Source organism: Ranitomeya imitator, chromosome 5 (genome assembly GCF_032444005.1).
Source record: "Ranitomeya imitator isolate aRanImi1 chromosome 5, aRanImi1.pri, whole genome shotgun sequence".
In the NCBI taxonomy this organism is placed as follows: Eukaryota; Metazoa; Chordata; class Amphibia; order Anura; family Dendrobatidae; genus Ranitomeya; species Ranitomeya imitator.
In genome coordinates, this window is record NC_091286.1 from 552,431,793 (window position 1) to 552,452,796 (window position 21,004).

The window sequence follows — 21,004 nt, forward strand, 5'->3', positions numbered from 1 at the left end:
AAATTGTGAATGAGGATAAAGTCATATTTGCATGTAAGCTGAAAAGTGGGGCCCTAGAGTTGATATTACTGGTGGCCCTTGGCACCCCAGTCCAACACTTCCAATGATCATCTAATATGTATGATAATTGCAATAGATGTCAAATGTAAGTTTTCCGCCGTATTGTTTGATATAACTGTAGAGCTTCATCTTCTTCCCTAATGTACTCTGCATATGAGCATTTCTCAGTGGTAGAGAGCAGCGTTATTAAATCACTGATACTTCACTTTCGAGAACTGCCAATGATGTGAAAATCCTCAACCAATAAATTATATCTCAATACCTTATGTTTGCCGTGTGTGTCACTGATACGTGCCATTCACATGGTACCAATGTGTAAAACACATTGCATGGGTGAGCATTATGCTTTTGAAGTCTTCAGCAGACCCCAAAGGAAACCGATGATCCAGTCCAGACATAATGACTAGTAACCGTTTAGACACACGTCCTAGAATGAACTTTGAAGTCCATTTCTCTCTCCTTTGGACACAGAGCTTCCTTTGATTTTCACATAGATGTATATAAATGGGAGTAGAGGCTAGTAATAGTTTCTATTTGTCTGTTACACAGAAACAAAGTGTGTGCCCACTCCTGCCGTACATCATATTTTCTGACTGTTCTCCAAGCATGTGTGACATAACAGGAAACTCCTCGTTACACGGAGATTTACAGTATTTCTAGGAATTCTTGTAGAACAGTACGCTTAGCCACACGTGTGTTCCCCGTACATTCCCGAAATAATACCACTCCGGCAGTAGCAGAAGCTCAACCTACGTCATGAGTGCTCAAACCATAGTGTGAGGAGATGTTGTCCATCCAACTCCACAAATATAAAACACCGGCCAGTCCCAAGATCATAGTGTTTTTGCGATTTACAATGAACTCATCTGATGTCTTCTTTCCATGTGTCCTCAAAGGACACAGGATAAATTCGGCTTTGTATGCTTTATGCATAGTGACACACAAGTGCCATATGTTAATATTTATCAACACCAAGTCTATACAGTACAGACCAAAAGTTTGGACACATCTTCTCATTTAAAGATTTTTCTGTATTTTCAGGACTATGAAAATTGTACATTCACACATTTTGGTCTGTACTGTATACTGTAGGTTCTAATTTCTTGAGATGTTGACATGTATTTTCATAGAATGTTTTTCTTTTTGTAAAGTTGTAATTTTATTAATTTTGTGGAACTATGACATTTATATTTACCGATGGAAGTTAAAGGGAACCTGTCACCCCCAAAATTGAAGATGAGCTAAGCCCACCGGCATCACGGGCTTATCTACAGCATTCTGTAATACTGTAGATACGCCCCTGATGTATCCTGAAAGATTAGATAAAGAGGTTAGATTATACTCACCCAGGGACGGTCCCAGTCCGGTCCGATGGACGTTCCGGTCCGGGGCCTCCCATCTTCTTATGATGACGTCCTCTTCTTGTCTTCACGCTCCGGCGTACGCGTACTTTGTCTGCCCTGTTGAGGGCAGAGCAAAGTACTGCAGTACGCAGGCGCCGGGAAAGGTCAGAGAGGCCCGGCACCTGCGCACTGCAGTACTTTGCTCTGCCCTCAACAGGGCAGACAAGGTACGCCTGCGCCGGAGCTGCAGCGTGAAGACAAGAAGCGAACGTCATCGTAAGAAGATGGGAGGCCCCGGACTGCGACGCACATCGGATCGGACCGCCCGCCCAGGTGAGTATAATCTACCCTCTTTTTCTCATCTTTCAGGATACATCGGGGGCTTATCTACAGCATTATAGAAGAATTACCTGGGTAAAGGGATAAAATGAGCAATTGTAAGTACGCAGTGCTATATAGCATGATGACTGCAATATATTAAGAGGATAACATTTTGATGAGAGTGCTTCTTTAAGATTGCAACTTGTACTAAAGTTTAGCAGAACAGATGATTGGTCGGGGTGCCAGGTGTTGGATCCTCACCTACAGCTGTGCTCAAAAGCTTACACACCAGACCCCAGCAGAATTTTTGCTTTCCTTACACGGTATAGTGGCAATTAGTTGGAACCGCAGTTTAGCTCCTATTCAAGGGAATGGTCTTCTCAATTACATTCACATTTTGAGACATACTTTATGATAACCTTTAGCTACAAATTTAAACCATTTGTTAGGATATACTGTAAAGATTTCAGGACTTTATACTTGTTTTTGTATTTTTATTTGTTTTTCACACTGTGTTTTAGCTAATTTTGCTTTGCTTGCAGCACCTGTAGGGTTACCTTCGTCCTTGTTCATGACACTCCAATTCTTGCATAGCTGAGATTCACATAGTCTGTTGGTCAGACCCATAGGCGTAATCGATTTTTTTCCAGTATACTTATGTCATTTGCAGCTATTATTAGTCTGGTGCAATTGACAGGAAACATAGGAATCTGATATTCAAAGATGGATGGAATATCCCATGGGCTTTACTTCTTTGTCTTGCCTGTCTGGTCAAAACACAGCAGACTTGCTGCAGTGGACGAAACATGCAATTAGCATCAGGCATCCAGACCACAATCTGCCAGATTAGTAGACTGTGATCTGATTAGCCTGTGCACCTCACAGTGTATCATGTATCATTTGTAATGTTTTCCATTGCATAAGAATATGCAGGTTCCTATCCATCAAAAATTAAATTATTATTCTATAAAAAGTTGCCTAATTTTGCCATTTGCCAATAACATGGTTATAGTTCTTTTACCAGAATGTTATAATGTGAGTAGCATTGTTTATGTATAGATAAATGCATAAGAAGGAAAGACAGGAATTCCACTTTATCAAATATTAGTTTACATAATCTATTAGTAAAATCATTGTTAAAAGATTATCCTGGGTTACAAAAAAGGTTGGTTTCATGCAAGAAAAAAATGTCATTGTTGTCCGTTGTGTCATGCTGAGTCACTACTAACAGGCAAACCGTGAGACAGAGTAGTCAGGAGGACCGATGTCAGATACCAGGAGGGCATGGTAGAACAGAGGGGTAAGACAAATGCATGGTCAGGTAACAGTCCGGGGTCAAATACCAGGGCCGCCATCAGGGCATTACAGCCGTGACTGGCGTATGGGGCCCGGTGAGCAGAGGGGGCCCGCACCGGGCCCCGTCTCATCTGCTCACCGGGCCCCCCCTGCAGGTGTTGCGGCACACTATTGACGTGTGGGCCGGCGCCCGCACATCAATAGTTAACAGCCGCCAGCCAGTCGGAGGCTGGCAGCTGAATAGGGCCGCAGTGCGCACTCGCCGGCGTCTGACGTCATTGTGCGTCTGTGTGGAGCCTGGAGGGATCTTCGCCCGGCGCAGGAGCACGGCCAGGTAAGAACTCGTGTTTTTTTTTTTTCTTTCAGAGCGGCGATTTTGGGAGGCCCGGGGGGCAGGATGCTGGACACACAGTGGGGCAGAATGCTGGTCACACAGTGGGGCAGAATGCTGGACACACAGTGGGGCAGAATGCTGGACACACAGTGGGGCAGAATGCTGGACACACAGTGGGGCAGAATGCTGGACACACAGTGGGGCAGAATGCTGAACACAAAGTGGGGCAGAATGCTGGACGCACAGTGGGGCAGAATGCTGGACGCACAGTGGGGCAGAATGCTGGACTCACAGTGGGGCAGAATGCTGGACACACAGTGGGGCAGAATGCTGGACACACAGTGGGGCAGAATGCTGGACACACAGTGGGGCAGAATGCTGGACACACAGTGGGGCAGAATGCTGGACACAGTGACAGGGGCAGAATGCTGGACACAGGGGCAGACTGTGAGACCCGGGGGCAGAATGCTGGACATTGGGGCAGAATGCTGGACTCAGTGACAGGGACAGAATGCTGGACACAGTGACAGGGGCAGAATGCTGGACACAGTGACAGGGACAGAATGCTGGACACAGTGACAGGGGCAGAATGCTGGACACAGTGACAGGGGCAGAATGCTGGACACAGGGGCAGAATGCTGGACACAGGGGCAGAATGCTGGACACAGGGGCAGAATGCTGGACACAGGGGCAGAATGCTGGACACTGGGGCAGAATGCTGGACATTGGGGCAGAATGCTGGACACTGGGGCAGAATTCTGGACATTGGGGCAGAATGGAGACACGGGGCAGGATGAAAGACATGGGGGCATGACTGGAGACAGATGGGGGAGGACTGGAGACAGATGGGGCAGAATGGAGACACGGGGCATAATTGGAGACGAGTGGCAGGATTGCAGACACGGGGGCATGGTTGGAGACATGGGGCATGATTGGAGACACTGGGGGCAGAATTGGAGACAGATCGTGCAGGATCATGGGGCAGGATGGATATGATGGAGACAGATGGGGCCGGATGGAGAGATCACATGGGGCGATCATATGGGGCAGGATGGGGAGATCATATGGGGCAGAATGGATACTCATGAGGGCAGGATGGGAGAACATATGGCTGACGCCAGGAATGAGACACACGGTGGCCAGGATGGGGAATATTATTACCATAGGGGCTAATTTAGGGATATTATTACTGCAGTGATGTATTTATTTTATTTTTTGAGTAAACTGTTTTAAATGAGGGGGCGGTCCTGTTACTGTATAGAGTGATACTATGTTGCCTCTTTTTCTTCATGTGGTGTAATGTAGAAGTTGTGAATAATTAAGTAATGTATTCTACAAGCGGAGCTCGAGATAACTGTTATTTCCTGCAGAGACGAGCCCTGGCTGGATGAAATGATGGCGGTCTGTGCTGGATGAAAGATGAAGGACTTCACCTAGAGACGTTACTGGTGAGTCAGTGTGTTACCTATACACTGACACTATACACTGTATACTATATACAGAGCTCCTGTGTATAATTTCACTAGTGATCACTATATTATCTGTACACAGACACTGCATACTAAGTACAGATCTCCTGTGTATAATGGCACTTATGGTGATAGTATGGTGCTTTTTTTTAATTACTGATCAGCATTTATTATTGGTCATTTTAAAAATTGAAAAATAAATAAAAATATACCTAAATTGTATTGCATATTTTAAAGGGAACCTGTCACCTGAATTTGGCGGGACTGGTTTTGGGTCATATGGGCGGAGTTTTCGGGTGTTTGATTCACCCTTTCCTTACCCGCTGGCTGCATGCTGGCTGCAATATTGGATTGAAGTTCATTCTCTATCCTCCATAGTACACGTCTGCACAAGGCAAGATTGCCTTGCACAGGTGTGTACTATGGAGGACAGAGAATGAACTTCAATCCAATATTGCAGCCAGCATGCAGCCAGCGGGTAAGGAAAGGGTGAATCAAACACCCGAAAACTCCGCCCATATGACCCAAAACCAGTCCCGCCAAATTCAGGTGACAGAGTCCCTTTAACAAATATTTAATAGGTTACAGCAGAGTAGGGCCCGGCCAAAAGTGTCTACCGTGTTATGGTGGCAGCTTAAAAAATCTTTTGGCCAAAACAAAAGCTGCCGGCTATGTATTTGATCTGGTGATGGGAACTGTCAATATGTGATAGGTGAGAAGTGGAGTTTTTCCAAGAGAGAGTGGTGGGACTGTGGACAGTTCGAAGGGTGGAGCGTGGAGACGGGGCTGGGGTGGAGCCTGGGCGGAGTCTCAAGGGGGCCCCGAAAATTTTGCCAGTATGGGGCCCCGAAATTTCTAGTGGCAGCCCTGTCAAATACCAGGAAGGTACGTCAAAAACAGGGATTGATCAAAGATGTATTCCAGCTCTTTTGTTCCTAAAAATCCGTTATTTATTTGAGCAATTCTTTAAAAACAGCATGATAGCATACAGCATAAATGTCACCAGCCCTTTCAGGGATCAATAAGCATATTTGTCAAAAACAGGGAGTACAACAAACGGATAGTTGGAGGCCAAGTCCGGGGTTAAAGGTTAAAAGTCAGAGAGCGTCAAAAGCAGAAGGGATAATCCACACAAATAATCTGATCAAATCCGAGTTCATTAATAAGATTAGAAGTCAGACAAGCATATACACCAAACTTAAAGGTACTGTCACACTAGACGATATCGCTAGCGATCCGTGACGTTGCAGTGTCCTCGCTAGCGATATCGTCCAGTGTGACAGGCAGCAGCGATCAGGCCCCTGCTGGGAGATCGCTGGTCGGGGAAGAAAGTCCAGAACTTTATTTCGTCGCTGGACTCCCCGTAGACATCGCTGAATCGGCGTGTGTGACACCGATTCAGCGATGTCTTCACTGGTAACCAGGGTAAACATCGGGTAACTAAGCGCAGGGCCGCGCTTAGTAACCCGCTGTTTACCCTGGTTACCAGCGTAAAAAAACAAACAGTACATACTTACATTCAGCTGTCTGTCCCTTGCCGTCTGGTTCCTGCACTGACTGCTGGCCGTAAAGTGAAAGCAGAGCACAGCCACAGCGGTGAGTCACCGCTGTGTGACTCACCGCTGTGCTGTGCTTTCACTTTCACTTTACGGCCAGCAGTCAGTGCCGGGGACCTCGGGATCGTTGGTCGCTGGAGAGCTGTCTGTGTGACAGCTCTCCAGCGACCAAACAGCGACGCTGCAGCGATCCGGATCGTTGTCGGTATCGCTGCAGCGTCGCTAAGTGTGACGGTACCTTAAGCAAAGTTACAACTGACAATCTGCTGCTCACAGCAAGCCAGCTAAATATCTTGCAAATCATTTGAGGATGAGAGGCACCTAGGGAAACGCCCGCAGGATAGACCAGATAGAGCAACGGGGCTGTCAATCAAAATGCTGACAGCCCAGCATGCCCAGGATCAGATTGGATGACTGAAATGTTGCTCAAGAAGCCCGACAGTCCAACACACTCCAGATCCCATACGGCGACCGAGCTATCACTCACAGTGCTTTGTGTGGTATTACAATTTATCCTCTTTTAGGTAAATGGTCTAAGCTGCAATGTTTTGTGCACAGAATTTTTTTTTTATTTGAGTCAGTCAAAAATAAGGTTTTTTTCAAGTGAAAATCTGCAAAAGCTCCCTGCAGAAGGAGGGCGTTTTTTTCTTTTTCTGAAGATGTTTTGAAGAGTTGGTGAAGCGTTTTGTGTCTTTTTTTTTTTACTGAACTGGGTTTTTGCAGATTTTTAATTGGACATTTCCTAATTTGGATGATTCCATCATGAGCCATTTTAAAGACCTTACACGCGCTTTCTTTATTTCCACCTGGCGTTTTTCAACACCTCGGGTGGAAAGTACTCTCATAAGACTGAACATATGAACAGCAAAGTAGCTTTATAATAGAAATGAATAAGAAAAGTCTTTGAAGTACTTTTCAAGTGATTTTGCAGGCGTTTTTAAAGCGGTCTCACTCCCAAAAAACTCTATGTGCACATATGATGGCCTTGTTTCTGGGAAAAAAAAGCAGAACCTGTGTTCTATATTACCCAGTTTTCATATTCAAAGAAAACGTATGCATTCAATTGAAACCATATTGATGACAGCTGTAGAAAAATGTGCTTACAAATGTCTTGCATATGGTCCTATAAAAGGATTGTATAGTTTTAACAATTCCATTTCAGTTTGTTGGTTATTCCGATGAAATGTGAGTGGTTTCTCTGTAAGAAGCCACCCTTAGTCACATTCGTGCATCAGGAATGTGTCTGTGATTTGCTTACATATAAGAATTTTTATGATTCAGCCTCTGTGCGCCAGTACAATTGCTTTGACTTTGAGCTTTAGAGGGGTATTCCAATTACAAAAAGTTATCATCTATCCACAGAAAAGGTGATAGCTGTTGGGTGTGGTGACATGACTTGTTTCATTTAGTCTCGACCAGAGAATAGGTCTGTTTGATTAGAAGAGGAAGATTGGAGACCGGCTGGGGAAGGAGGCATCACTGGAAGAGGAGTGGTGGGGGATCATAAGGTAAGTATGCTTTATTTCTTTTAATTTACCAGAATAGCAAAGGATAGAGAAAACAGTTTTCAGGCTTCTTCAGAAAATGCTACATGCCTACTTTTTTGTCTGTTCGAATATTCTTTTACACCTTGCTCTAAATTCCATTGTATGGGAACACAAGCAGAGATTTGGGGTTGAATCAGAATGTAGAACAGGTATATCTCCTCTTCCGTCTATTATATAATTAGTAACAAAAGTAGCACCACATTCCAACTTCCAACTTTCTATAATACTTTATGAGCTATCGTTTTGCGCACATGGACTTGCTCCCATCTGCAGACTGTGTTGAAGTCTTTTTCTGAATTAATAGCAATGATGGATGTGCAAGCTTTAATAGTGTGCAGTGAAAAATGACCTTGCCTGTAATTAATGCTATGTTCTCGTATCTCAAAATACCCCACACAGTAATTATAGAGCATTTTAGACACCTTTAAACCATTAGATTACAGTAAATGTATAGACTATAAGAAAGGTAAAAACATGGTTAGCACTGATATCAATATCAAATGATTTTTTTGCCACGTTAAAGGCTTGTGCAGGCGGCCATAATAATTGGATGAGCGCTAGCCATCGTTTTAACAAATAGCACTGAGCTATTATGGAGCTGTACGCAACATGTCCGAGTTTGATCCGATATTCAGATCGCACATGGCCATGCAAGTCAATTAGTGCATGGAAAACATAGGCCTGCACTCGGATGACACCTGATGTCGGCACACTGACACAATGGAGAAGATGGAGACATTTTTTTCTCCATCTTCTCTGCAGTGTGTTCCAGTTTTCTCATCCATGACATCTAAGTGTGGTCTAATTTACATAGACTGCCTCATTAGAGAAGATGGAGAAATTTTTTTTTCTAAATGTCTTTTCGTCACCCTAGAGAATTGGATCACAGTATGGTCACAGTATGATCAAAGTTTGAACAGTGTCATTGGCATAATCGACTCGATTCTCTCTGAGGAGAGAATTTATGGTCATCTGCATATTATCTTAGTCTTACTTATCATTTTACTATGTGACAAATCAATAACTCTCATCAATGTAAAAAGTGATCCAACATTTTATTAGTGCAAATCTGTATCTTCCCCACCTTTCAGCTGCATGTAGTTTCTCTTTCCTTCCTTGTTGGCTCTCTGTAAGGTCGGTGTGTCACACTTGCAACCGCAATGCGAGAAACTCGTGTGAGTCTCTCGCCTCAATACCCAGCACTGCTGCCGGCACTCAGGACCGAAGTGTGCAGCTGTATGTATTTCTATGCAGCTGATCACTCCGGTCTGAACCACCGGCGGCAGTGCCAGGTATTGAGGCGATAGTCTTGCACGAGTTTCTCACATTGCAATTACAAGTGGTACACCAGCCTAAGGTTGAGTAAGACATTTTGCAGCTGCAGTGAGCTATTTGATGCAAAAATGTTTTTGCTCTGATTTTCACCCCTGTAAAAATAATGCCTGTAGTCATTCAGATATGGTTATTCAAAAATTGAACTTTATTATCGTGTAAATTATGGAGCCCAGTGCACCCTTAGTATGGCAAACCTTTTGTGCGCCACTTTTCTCTATGTTGAGTGATGGTGCTCAGTTGCCTAGATTGAGCGCTGCCTGATCTGAGAGCTCCCGAGATGACAGTCGCAGCAGACAGGAGAGAGGGTGGTGTGTGCCCAGTCGGCTTCTGAAGTGTCAGTGTGTACGCCTATGGTCATGGTTTCATCTCAGGTGGCGCTTGCTTTGGGTAAGTGAGTACTGTCTATCAACCTAAGGGGAGTGGGGCAGAATGGTGTACTGAGAACTTGGCCATGCCAAGGGTATACTGAAAAAGTATCAATGCAGTGACATGACAAGAATCTGCATAACTAATCATATGCTAAGTAGTTGCAAGTCAAATTTAAGTATGATATATCTAAGATGATTGTCTATAAAATGATGCGGTCTCGCGTTCAAAGCAGCAGTGGATAATGAGATATGGAGCCCGAAAGTCAAAAGTTCAAAACATTATTACCCTTTTGCTTTTCACTAACTATTCGATTATTTTAAATTGAGTTTTGGGGGTGACCGACTACCTTTAGAGTAAACAAAATGAGTAGTAGTATGTGACCAAAGAAGTGAATGTGACTAACGATTTTATAATATTCTCTGTATACTGTATTTTACCTAAAACCATATTGAAGTGCCGAACAATTTATTGATAGCTTGAATCAGCCTAAATATCCAGCAGCCAAATTAAACTTTTAGGTTACTATTTTCAAGATTTCAATTGACCATAGATTACCACTTTCTATTTTTAATTGATAGTTAACTGAGGTGTCATGGTACAGTGTGAAAGATTGTGTTGATGGATAACCACCTAATGTTCTTGGTGTTGAGCCTGATATTGGATGGTGTCTCCTTTTTGTCAGTGCAGTATGCTCACTGTGGAAAATATTCTCTATTTTTGGCAGATAAAAATGTTTTGGATGGTTCTTGAGCCATGAATCGAGGCCTGTTTTTTAAGACATTTTTTTTTTAACTAACAGAAACATAAATCTAAACTATGATCTTTATTGTAAATTGGAGGTATAAAGTACTATGCAAAAGTTTTAGGCAGGTGTAGAAAAAAATGCTACAAAGTGAAAATGCTTTCAAAAGACATTTGTTGATTGTTTATTTTTACAATTAACAAAATAAAAGTGAATAAACAAAAGATAAATCTTTATCAAATCAATATATGGTGACCATCATTTGCCTTTAAAACTGCATCAATTCTTCTAGGTACACTTGTACACAGTATTTGAAGGAATTCAGCAAGGAGTTTGTTTCAAACATCTTGGAGAACTAACCACAGGTCTTCTGTGGCTGTAGGCTTGCACAAATCTTTCTGTCTCTTCGTGCAATCCCAGACAGACTTGATGATGTTGAGATTAGGGCTCTGTAGGGCCTATATTATCACTCCCAGGACTCCTTGTTCAACTTTACACTGAAAATAGTTCTTAATTATATACATATCTGTCTGTATATCTTAGCATTAAGGAGACCATTAGTCCTGACCAAATCCCCAACTTTGTTGAAATGCAGCCGCAAACTTGCAAGTAACCTCCACCATGCTTCACTGTTGCCTGCAGACATTCATTATTGTATCACTCTTCAGCCCCCCAGTGAATAAACTGCCTTTTGTTACAGCTAAATATTTCACATTTTTACTTATTAGTCCAGAAGATCTACTGCCAATTTTCTGCACTCCAGTTACTATGTATTGATGCATAGTTGTCTCTTTGATTCCATTTGGAAGGAATGGTTTTGGCTGCAATTTTTCCATGAAGACACTTTCTGACCAGACTTCTCAGAACAGTAGATAGGTGTAGCTGTGTCGCACTGATTGCTGTCAGTTCTGAGCTGATGGCACTGCTGGACATCCTTCAAGGTTTCCTTGGTTGACCATCATGTTTATTGTCCTCAACTTTGACTGTATATCTGACCTCAACCCGACGTGTAAAAGAAGGAAAATAACTTTTATTATACTTCCCTGCAGGGCGGTCTGGCCCGATTGGCATCACTAATCTTGGACCAGCGCCTCCCATCTTCTTACGATCCTCGTCCTCCTGCTTGCTTCATGTAGATGACACGTCACTTCATCAATCACACGGTCTCCTCGGCACAACGCTCCAACGCAGGCATATTTCTCTGCCCTGTCGAGGACAGAGCAAAGTACTGCAGTGCGCACGCGCCGAGGCTCTTTGACCTTTCCCGGCACCTGCGCACTGCAGTACTTTGCTCTGCCCTCATCAGGGCAGAGAAGTCCGTCTGCGCAGGAGCGCTGTCCCGAGGAGACATGTCATCCACACGAAGCAAGAAGGAGGGCGGCATCGCAATAAGGGAAGCGCGGACCAAGAATCATAGAATCATAGAATGATTGAGTTGGAAGGGACCTCCTGGGTCATCTGGTCCAACCCCCTGCTCAAAGCAGGATTCGCTAAATCATCCCAGACAGATGTCTGTCCAGCCTCTGTTTGAAGACTTCCATTGAAGGAGAACTCACCACCTCTTGTGGCAGCCTGTTCCACTCATTGATCATCCTGTCAAAAAGTTTTTTATAATATCTAATCAGTGGCTCGTCCCATTCAGTTTCATCCCATTGCTTCTAGTCTTTCCTAGTGCAAATGAGAATAAAGATGATCTTTCTACAATGTGCCCTTGAGATATTTGTAGACAGCTATTAAGTCTCCTCTCAGTCTTCTTTCTTGCAAGCTAAACATTCCCAGATCCTGTAACCGTTCCTGATAGGACATGGTTTGCAGACCGGTCACCATTCTGGTCGCTCTTCTCTGAACTTGCTCCAGTTTGTTGATGTCTTTTTTAAAATGTGGTGCCCAAAACTGGACACAGTATTCCAGATGAGGTCTGACCAAAGAGGAGTAGAGGGCAATAATGACTTTGGGTGATCTAGACTGTATGCTTCTGTTAATATATCCCAGAATTGCATTTGCCTTTTTTGCTGCTGCATCACATTGTTGACTCATGTTCAGTTTATGATGTATTAGTGTACCCAAGTCTTTTTCACATGTGCTGTTGCTTATCCCTATTCCTCCCATTCTGTGTATGATTTTTTCATTTTTATTGCCCAGATGTAGTGCTTTGCATTTTTTCTTGTTAAAAACCATTCAGTTAGTTGCTGCCCACTGCTCCAGTTTATTTATATCTTTTGAATCCTCTCTCTCTCTTCTCTAGTATTAGCTATCCCTCCTATCTTTTTGTCATCAGCAAATTTAATTAGTGTACCCTCAATTTCTTCATCTAAATCATTGATAAAGATGTTGAACAATACAGGGCCCAGGAAAGAAGAGCGACACCCGTTGGACCGGACCGCACTGCGGGTGAGTATAGTAGAAGTATTTTTTTCTTCTCTTACAGGTTGGGTTGGGGGCAGATATACAGCATTATAAAATACTGTTTATCAGCCCTGAAAGGTGCTGGCCGTATCTCTTATCGGTCAAACCTGGTGACAGATTCCCGTTAACACAGTGACCGTACACAACATACACATATACATAGACTTAGTGAAAAAAAAAGTTTATGGGAGGGCATCTTTAGAATTCCAACCCTATTCTCCATGTTATAAATGGCCTCACATATAACTTGTTGATATTTTTCCCCTGTTTTTCATTAGATGACTTGACCTAAACCCTTTTATCACATTATGTGCCTTGCAGATAGGATTGTTGCGTCACTGGTAGTAAATCTGTGTGACAGAACCCAAACTTTGATGTCTGAAATCGTAAACTATTGCAAATGTTTCATAACATCTGGTAGCAACGTGAAATTCAATCAGATCCTTGTCAGAGTACACAGTTGTCGCAAATAGGAAGGAAAATCGAGAATATCGGAGGCAGGAGTACAGTACGTACAGTCTCTGTTTCCTCGCTTATGGCAAACACAATAACAATCCTTGGCAGTGTTGAAATGACATGATGTGTCTGAAGCAGCCGTCACTTTATGATGTACCATAGTAAATGTTAGTAATGTTTCTCGTGCTTGTGTGTAATGCTTAGCTCAATGTTTTCAGACTGACTCATTCCCTCCCAATTTACTGTAACCCGGTGCGTTCACCAGTAATTTAGTCTTTTGTGATTATCATACATCAGATCTTATGCTTCTCAGGCCCTGTTCAGCCCTGTAGTTATTTCCATTTTTTGGGATCCATTTTGGGATGCCAAAAATGGAAATCATCAGGATTTATTCAAATGATTGTGGATGGAAACGCCTTAAAACGTCTCCCATTTTACTGAAATCCGGCTGCTATCCATTTTGTAGTTTTTTGTAAAAAACGTAGTCTGGACAACTTTTTTGTCCAGCAAAAAAAAAAGGATAGCAACTGCAACCTTTTTTCTTACATTCAGGTCTATGGGAAATTGATCAGAATGATGGTCATCTATTATGTCATCTGTAAACGCATCAAGTTCTGCACATGCCCAGAACACTGGAGTTTCATCTGTTATTTCTCCGCTTGGAATGGATGCAGTTTTTTTTTATAACACAGGATCTGTTACAAGCAGATGAGAGCTGGACATGTGAACTGAGCCTGACTTGATGTCCTGGCCATGTTTTAGGATATGGCTACAGATGTATCCACCATTACCTTTCCACAGCACTCCAATTTCTCACAATACAAATTCAGTATGAATTCAATGTACCGTAATAGTTATCGCAACCTGCTAGCCAAACCCTCAACAGGTTGTAATTTACATCACAACCAACATGCGTCTACATTTTGACACATATAGCGTAAAGATCATGTGACACGTGCATGACCCTGTAAACTAACATTGGTCTGAGTGCGATGTAATGTTCTGTTGGACCGCACACGGACCAATATTACAGTCATCTGCACCTGTCCTTAGAAGAATGCATCAAGACAAGCCGACAGTCGTCCTAAGAATGAGCATAATGTTTGCTCATTGGGTGCAATTATTTTTAAGCTTAAGAATCCTCATTATCAGCAGCACACGACCCTGTGTAAACAGGCGATATGCTGCTGATAACATGATATTCTGAACAAACAGAGCGATGTTAGTAATGGCTGAGAATTCTGGTCCGACGGTCAAAACAACCAATGAACAACCATCGATTAACTTCCGTGTAGCCAACTGGAAATTGTTTAATGCCGCAGTTAAAAGAGCCATTCGAATGGGGATAGTTACTTCTCCTTGGGTCACTCGTGGTTCCACAAGAATCACCTATCCTTTGGATGCAGTAGATAATAAAGATGTTCATGGTTTAACCCCTTTAATGCCCCAATTGTAATAATGTATATGGTTTTTGCAGGGTCCTCTCCACCTGCACTTGACATGAAGGGGCTTGTGGGGGATAAAGATATTGGCTCATATTTTTTTTCTTTTTGTTGAATACATATAGAAGCTATGGATGTTAGTACTGCTATAGGGTTTCTGATCCATTTTTAGTATATATTGTCTGATTTAATTGATTATTTTTAAAAAAGGTCATTTGGGTAATATATAAATCCAATTACGAAAATATCTGTGACCTCACTGATGTGACTCGCAGAGGTCTTTTACTTATAACATTGAATTTATTATAGCTACTTTTTATGAAACTAAAACTCTCTCCATGGTCTGAGATGCGGAACGTATATACAAGTATATCTATAAAATCTGAAATCTCCGAAGAGTCAGGGAGATGTGTCTTCTGATCTTCTATGGAGAACCGTTAGTTAAAGGAATGTGAATAATGTTCTTGCATCCAAAGGCGAGGCTTTGGCTAGACTTATGTGGAGGGGTGGAGGGAAGGAAAGCGGTGTGTGTCTGTATCCCATTATGAATCAGAGGAAGTTATTGTCTGTGCAGCACACTGTGAGCTCTGTACATTCTCAGGCACATTTTGTTTTTAGTTAGTCAGAGTCTGTGCAGGGTGTCTAAACCTGTCAGCTGCCCCCAATGCCGCGGAAATATAGAGAGTTATGTCTAAAGAAGAGGCCTCTGAAGTTTTTATGATTTGTGTAGAATTTCAAGCTTAGCAGCTAGAAGGTATCAGAGGAACCTTTCCTTCCTTTTCGCTTGTTTTCACAGTACACATTCGGCACAAAATTGAACCAAAACATACTTCATTATGTCTTTGCTTTCTACACGGTACAGTACCTTCCTCTGGAGTCTGAGGAGCATTTATAGTATGATATGCTGTGCTGCGTAACAATCTCCCTTGCTCTTGCTGTTCTCAGATGTTAGACTTGTTCTTTCCAGGCTTCCTGGATAAAGCATAGAATCAGTTTTATGTAACAACTGTGAATGGAGAAATTAATAATTGGCAACACATTATACGCATATCAGATAGACAATGTTTAGGAACAGAAGGTCCAAGGCTGAGAAACTTGATTTTATGTACAAACCCACTTATGTCATTCGTCCTGAACTAATATATTGTTCTCATTTCTTCCAGGAAAAGCTTTGCAGAAGATTGCTGGACTGCTGAGGGTCTTCATCGGCTGCTTGTGGTGCACAAGTAACTGGCTTCAATATACATTTTTTAATGAGGTAACAGAAGGAAACAAAGGAACATCTTCCTTTTCCCCTACCCTGTCCCTTTTTTTATCAACCCATAGACGAGAAATGGGTCAGAAGATCTCAGGGAGTATAAAGTCTGTGGATGTACGGGACCCCCCTTATAGACCAGTCAAAAGAGAACTGAGGGGCCCTGACTTTTGTAAACCTACTAGGCTAGATATGCTGCTGGATATGCCCATGGCTACTATGGAATTTCAGCACAAACATGCTTGGAACAATGAGGACCGGTCTTTGAATATCTTCGTGAAGGAGGACGACCGTCTGACGTTCCACCGGCACCCAGTTGCACAAAGTACAGACTGCATCAGAGGGAAAGTTGGCTACACAAGAGGCCTTCACGTTTGGCAAATTCATTGGCCTACAAGACAAAGAGGAACGCATGCCGTTGTGGGGGTAGCTACTGCTGATGCCCCTTTACATTCTGTTGGATATACTTCATTGGTAGGAAGCAATAGTGAGTCTTGGGGCTGGGACCTAGGACGAAACAAACTCTATTACAACTGTAAAAACCAACCTGGTGTTACATATCCAGCTTTTCTGGAACCTGATGAAGCATTTGTACTCCCAGACTCTTTGCTAGTAGTGTTAGACATGGATGAGGGAACTCTTAGCTTCATCGTTGATGGACAATATTTAGGAGTTGCCTTCAGAGGACTTAAAGGGAAAAAACTTTACCCTATTGTCAGCGCTGTATGGGGTCACTGTGAAATTACAATGCGATACATCAATGGACTTGATCGTAAGTACTATACTCATGAGACTGTATTAGTATTTTACTTTGTGAGATAGTTTATGTTGTTAAATTCCCAAACTTTGCTGTTTCTCTGCTGTCTCGGGATGTAATAACAAACTATCTTGTTATATTAATATAACGACTACTGATATTACGATGAGACACTCAAAATCTTTAAAGTTGACTCCCTATGTTACTATCTCTTTGGCTCTGTTCACATCTGGGCTTTTCATTTCCATTGTTCTGCTACAATTGTAGAGTAATTAAAAAAAAATTATGACAGTAGATGGACACCAAAGGTCGAGGGAACCAATTCATTGTAATATGATACTGCCGGTTTCTCTAATAGTGTCCATCCTTTCTTGAGACAAAACAGTGCAGCCTACAGCACTATTTTGCTCTCCATTCTTTTTTTTTTTACAAAATCTACAACAAAGGCTCTAAGAGTAGATATAAACAGAGCATTAGATAGGACCCAAAGATGGTAAATCATTGCCTAATGAAATAATAAATATAGAGGTATCTGACAACCAGCAATGGTTCCAATAGCTGTTACATGTATATATTGGCTACTGTGGAAAAAAAGGGAATCCAGCTCCAAGAGATAAAATCACTTAGCTTTAATAGTATTCATTTAAAATAAAAATAGGCTATAAGACATACAAAAACCGGGCATACCGGAAGGGGAGTGGCTGTAAAAACTGTACGCGTTTCGAACACACACGTGTTCTTAGTCTCTCTCTCTCTATATATATATATATATTGGCTACTGCATTGTATTATATCCAGTAAATCCACAAAACACTCCACACTTGCACATTGGAAATAATAGAGAATTTATAAAAGAGCCTTTTCTAATTAAGCCCCTTAGACCTCCACACCATACAGATTTTTGGCAGATTTCTACATGGCATGCTGGAGAGACTCAAAGAATTCTGTAGTAGGGTAGGTATTAGTGATGAACGAACGTGGTCGAATAAGGTGTTATCCGAGCAAGCTCGGGTGCTATCTGAGTATCTTTGGCGTACTTGAAAAATATGTTCAAGTCCCCACGCCTGCATGTCTCACGGCTGTTCAAGTCCCCACGCCTGCATGTCTCACGGCTGTTCAAGTCCCCACGCCTGCATGTCTCATGGCTGTTCGAGTCCCCGAGCCTGCATGTCTCACGGCTGTTCAAGTCCCCACGCCTGCATGTCTCACGGCTGTTCGAGTCCCCGCGCCTGCATGTCTCACGGCTGTTCGAGTCCCCGCGCCTGTATGCCTCACGGCTGTTTGAGTCCCCGCACCTGCATGTCTCACAGCTATTCGAGTCCCCACCGCTGCATGTCTCAAGGCTGTTCGAGTCCCCGCACTTGCATGTCTCACGGCTGTCCGAGTCCCCGTGGCTGCATCTCTCACAGCTGTTCGAGTCCCCGCGCCTGCATGTCTCACGGCTATTCAAGTCCCCACGGCTGAATGTCTCATGGCTGTTCGAGTCCCCTCGGCTGCATGTCTCATAGCTGTTCGAGTCCCCATGCCTGCATGTATCACGGCTGTTTGAGTCCCCACGCCTGCATGTATCACGGCTGTCCGAGTCCCCACGGCTGCATCTCTCACAGCTGTTCGAGTCCCCGCGCCTGCATGTCTCACGGCTATTCAAGTCCCCACGGCTGAATGTCTCATGGCTGTTCGAGTCCCCTCGGCTGCATGTCTCATAGCTGTTCGAGTCCCCGAGCCTGCATGTCTCACGGCTGTTCAAGTCCCCACGCCTGCATGTCTCACGGCTGTTCGAGTCCCCGCGCCTGCATGTCTCACGGCTGTTCGAGTCCCCGCGCCTGTATGCCTCACGGCTGTTTGAGTCCCCGCACCTGCATGTCTCACGGCTGTTCGAGTTCCCGTGGCTGCAGGTCTCACAGCTGTTTGAGTCCCCGCACCTGCATGTCTCACGGCTATTCGAGTCCCCACCGCTGCATGTCTCAAGGCTGTTCGAGTTACCGCGTCTGCATGTCTCATGGCTGTTTGACAGCCGCAATACATGCAGGGATTGCCTGTTTGTTAGGCTGCAGCTGTCAAACAGCCACGGGGACTCAAACATATTTTTCAAGCATGCTGAAGTCACCTGGTTAGCACCCGAGCAAGCTTGGATAACCCCTTATTCGAGCATGGGTTTCTCATCACTAATAGGTATGTTAAGCAAGTCAGCAAAATATTATCTGTTCTTCTGCTTCCCCCAAATTAACCGCCTACAGGTTGCACGTTGTGGAGGCAGTGACCAGAACAGTGTTGGGTTTGCTTCAAGGTCTTACCTTTCTTCTATTTTACTTTTTGGCCTTTATTTTACTATCATTTGCCAGTAAACAACATTCCTGAATGCTGCAGTACTGTGGAAAGTTCAGGTTACTTTGCAGTTACTTTATCCTTAAGGATTGTGCTACCCTACAAATGCCAATTTGTTATCCTCTGTTTGCTCTTGAACAGAATGTATTTCCATGTGTGTTTCTAGAAGGATTAATGTGGAGCAGATTTTATGATGGACCTGAATTGTTACCAGTGAAGGTGCCAGGCTTTCTCGTAATAAAAGGGATCTTGAATTGTAATCAAGGATCGCTGCAGTAAAATAATATTATGCAGATCTGAGACACTAGGAAGATGTAACTAGCTAAAAAATGTATTGAACATAGCAAAACATGTGGAGGGTTAATATTTAATGAACTGAATGCAGACTGATGAATCCTCCCTCTGAATACACCCTGAACGCCTGTTAGACCTCGCAGAAATTAGATTTATCAGATGCATATATTATATAATGTGGGCATTATGGATAGTGGGACTTTATGTAAAATACATTTATGGATGGTGCATTACATTTGGGTAGCTGCTACGGGAAGTAAATCCATTTAGGGCTCCGATTCCTTATCTTAGAGTTTCCATTCAGGTCGCTGTAAAAGATACGCCCGGCTTGGTTGCAGTAGATCCATTATTAATGTTGGAGCACGGCTGGAAATAATCTGTCCTGTACCTGAGTGATAGCCCTTGGCCACTACAAAGGTTGATTGATCTAACAAGTGAATCATTTCTTGGTTGTTTATGCAGCATTTTCAGTAAGGTTCATTCCTAAAGTAGTTTACATTAGTGATGTCTGGAAGGCTATCCTCAGCATTGTCTCACGTCAGGGGCTTATACTGGGAATGAAGAGACATGGTTTTTAATAATTGCAATAATCTGCCCTTATGCCAATCATAGAAGTACTAATAAAGGCTCTGGATAATCTTCCAGAGCCTTTACTCAGGAATGTATGCACTTGTAGTTTGGATAGGCCCCTGAGATGGGAGGACACATTATGCCAGATCTCCCTTTCACAGTTAACAAGCAGTTCTGTTCTGCAGGAAAACAGATTGATCTATTATTTTATAGCAAATGTAAAACTGTTTTTGATTTTTACAATCTTAATTCCTGCACTTTTCATCCGCTATCTGGACAAGCCCTTAAAAGTATTCCCCTTTTGAAATGAATAATTTAAAAAAATCTTGGAACGTATGGGTAATTATGTGTATGTGGGTGTTTGTGTTTTGCAGCACTGACATTGTCAGTTGTAGCTTCGCAGTAAATGAAATGCTGATTTTATGTATCAGCATCTTTCTAGGGTCATAGTTTGTATGTTGTATACATTGCTAAATGATCCACAGGGGTACAAGACAACAGATCATTTTCTATTTTCTTCCTGAGATCATGTTGACATGGCTTTCTTGACCGTCTGTTTAATCAATCATCTCACTGTAACATGTATGACTGCCAAGATTCCAAAATGGCAAACTATTAATATGGGCATACAGGTTATAAACTGCTAAGGAGAGTGATCCATGTATGCCTCATATCAGATGCCTCGATGTGGATAAATCATCTTTTATCACTTTATATAAATGACCTCTTCCAGGCTATGGGGCGAACGTGACCTGGAAGATAACTCTGCCCCCCTGAGCCTATTGTAAATGAAGCGGGTGTTACCATTGTGATGAGTACGGTAATAGTTACAAGTGTAATGGCCGCTCTCTGCTCTCCTGATCTCAATGGAGAGCTGTGAGCGATTACTTGACATATCTGCAGGTTTCTCTCAGTTTCCATCTCACAGGCCGACAGGCTGCAATATTGTAATACAGAAGAGCTCAGAGAGCTATAAAATGTGTTTGTAAGAAAACAAAGTTAATTTCTCCTGTTCTGTGTTAGTTACTTGCCTCACACTGGTAACTCCTCCTTCTATATAAAATAAGCTCTGGAGGCAGACTTATCTTCCAAACTGCGTCCTCCCCATAGCCTGGAAGAGGTCATTT

At 42.9% G+C, this 21,004-nt stretch overlaps 1 protein-coding gene across 1 annotated transcript in view; it reads left to right on the forward strand.

Annotated features, from left to right (window-relative positions):
• Positions 1-21,004, forward strand: part of SPSB4 (splA/ryanodine receptor domain and SOCS box containing 4) — a 200,022-nt gene that overhangs the window by 69,945 nt on the left and 109,073 nt on the right. Inside the window, exon 2 of the mRNA XM_069727634.1 lies at positions 15,840-16,703. Within this exon, the coding sequence (XP_069583735.1) occupies positions 16,010-16,703 (694 nt within the window). The 5' untranslated portion in view covers positions 15,840-16,009. The remainder of the gene's footprint in view (positions 1-15,839; positions 16,704-21,004) is intronic.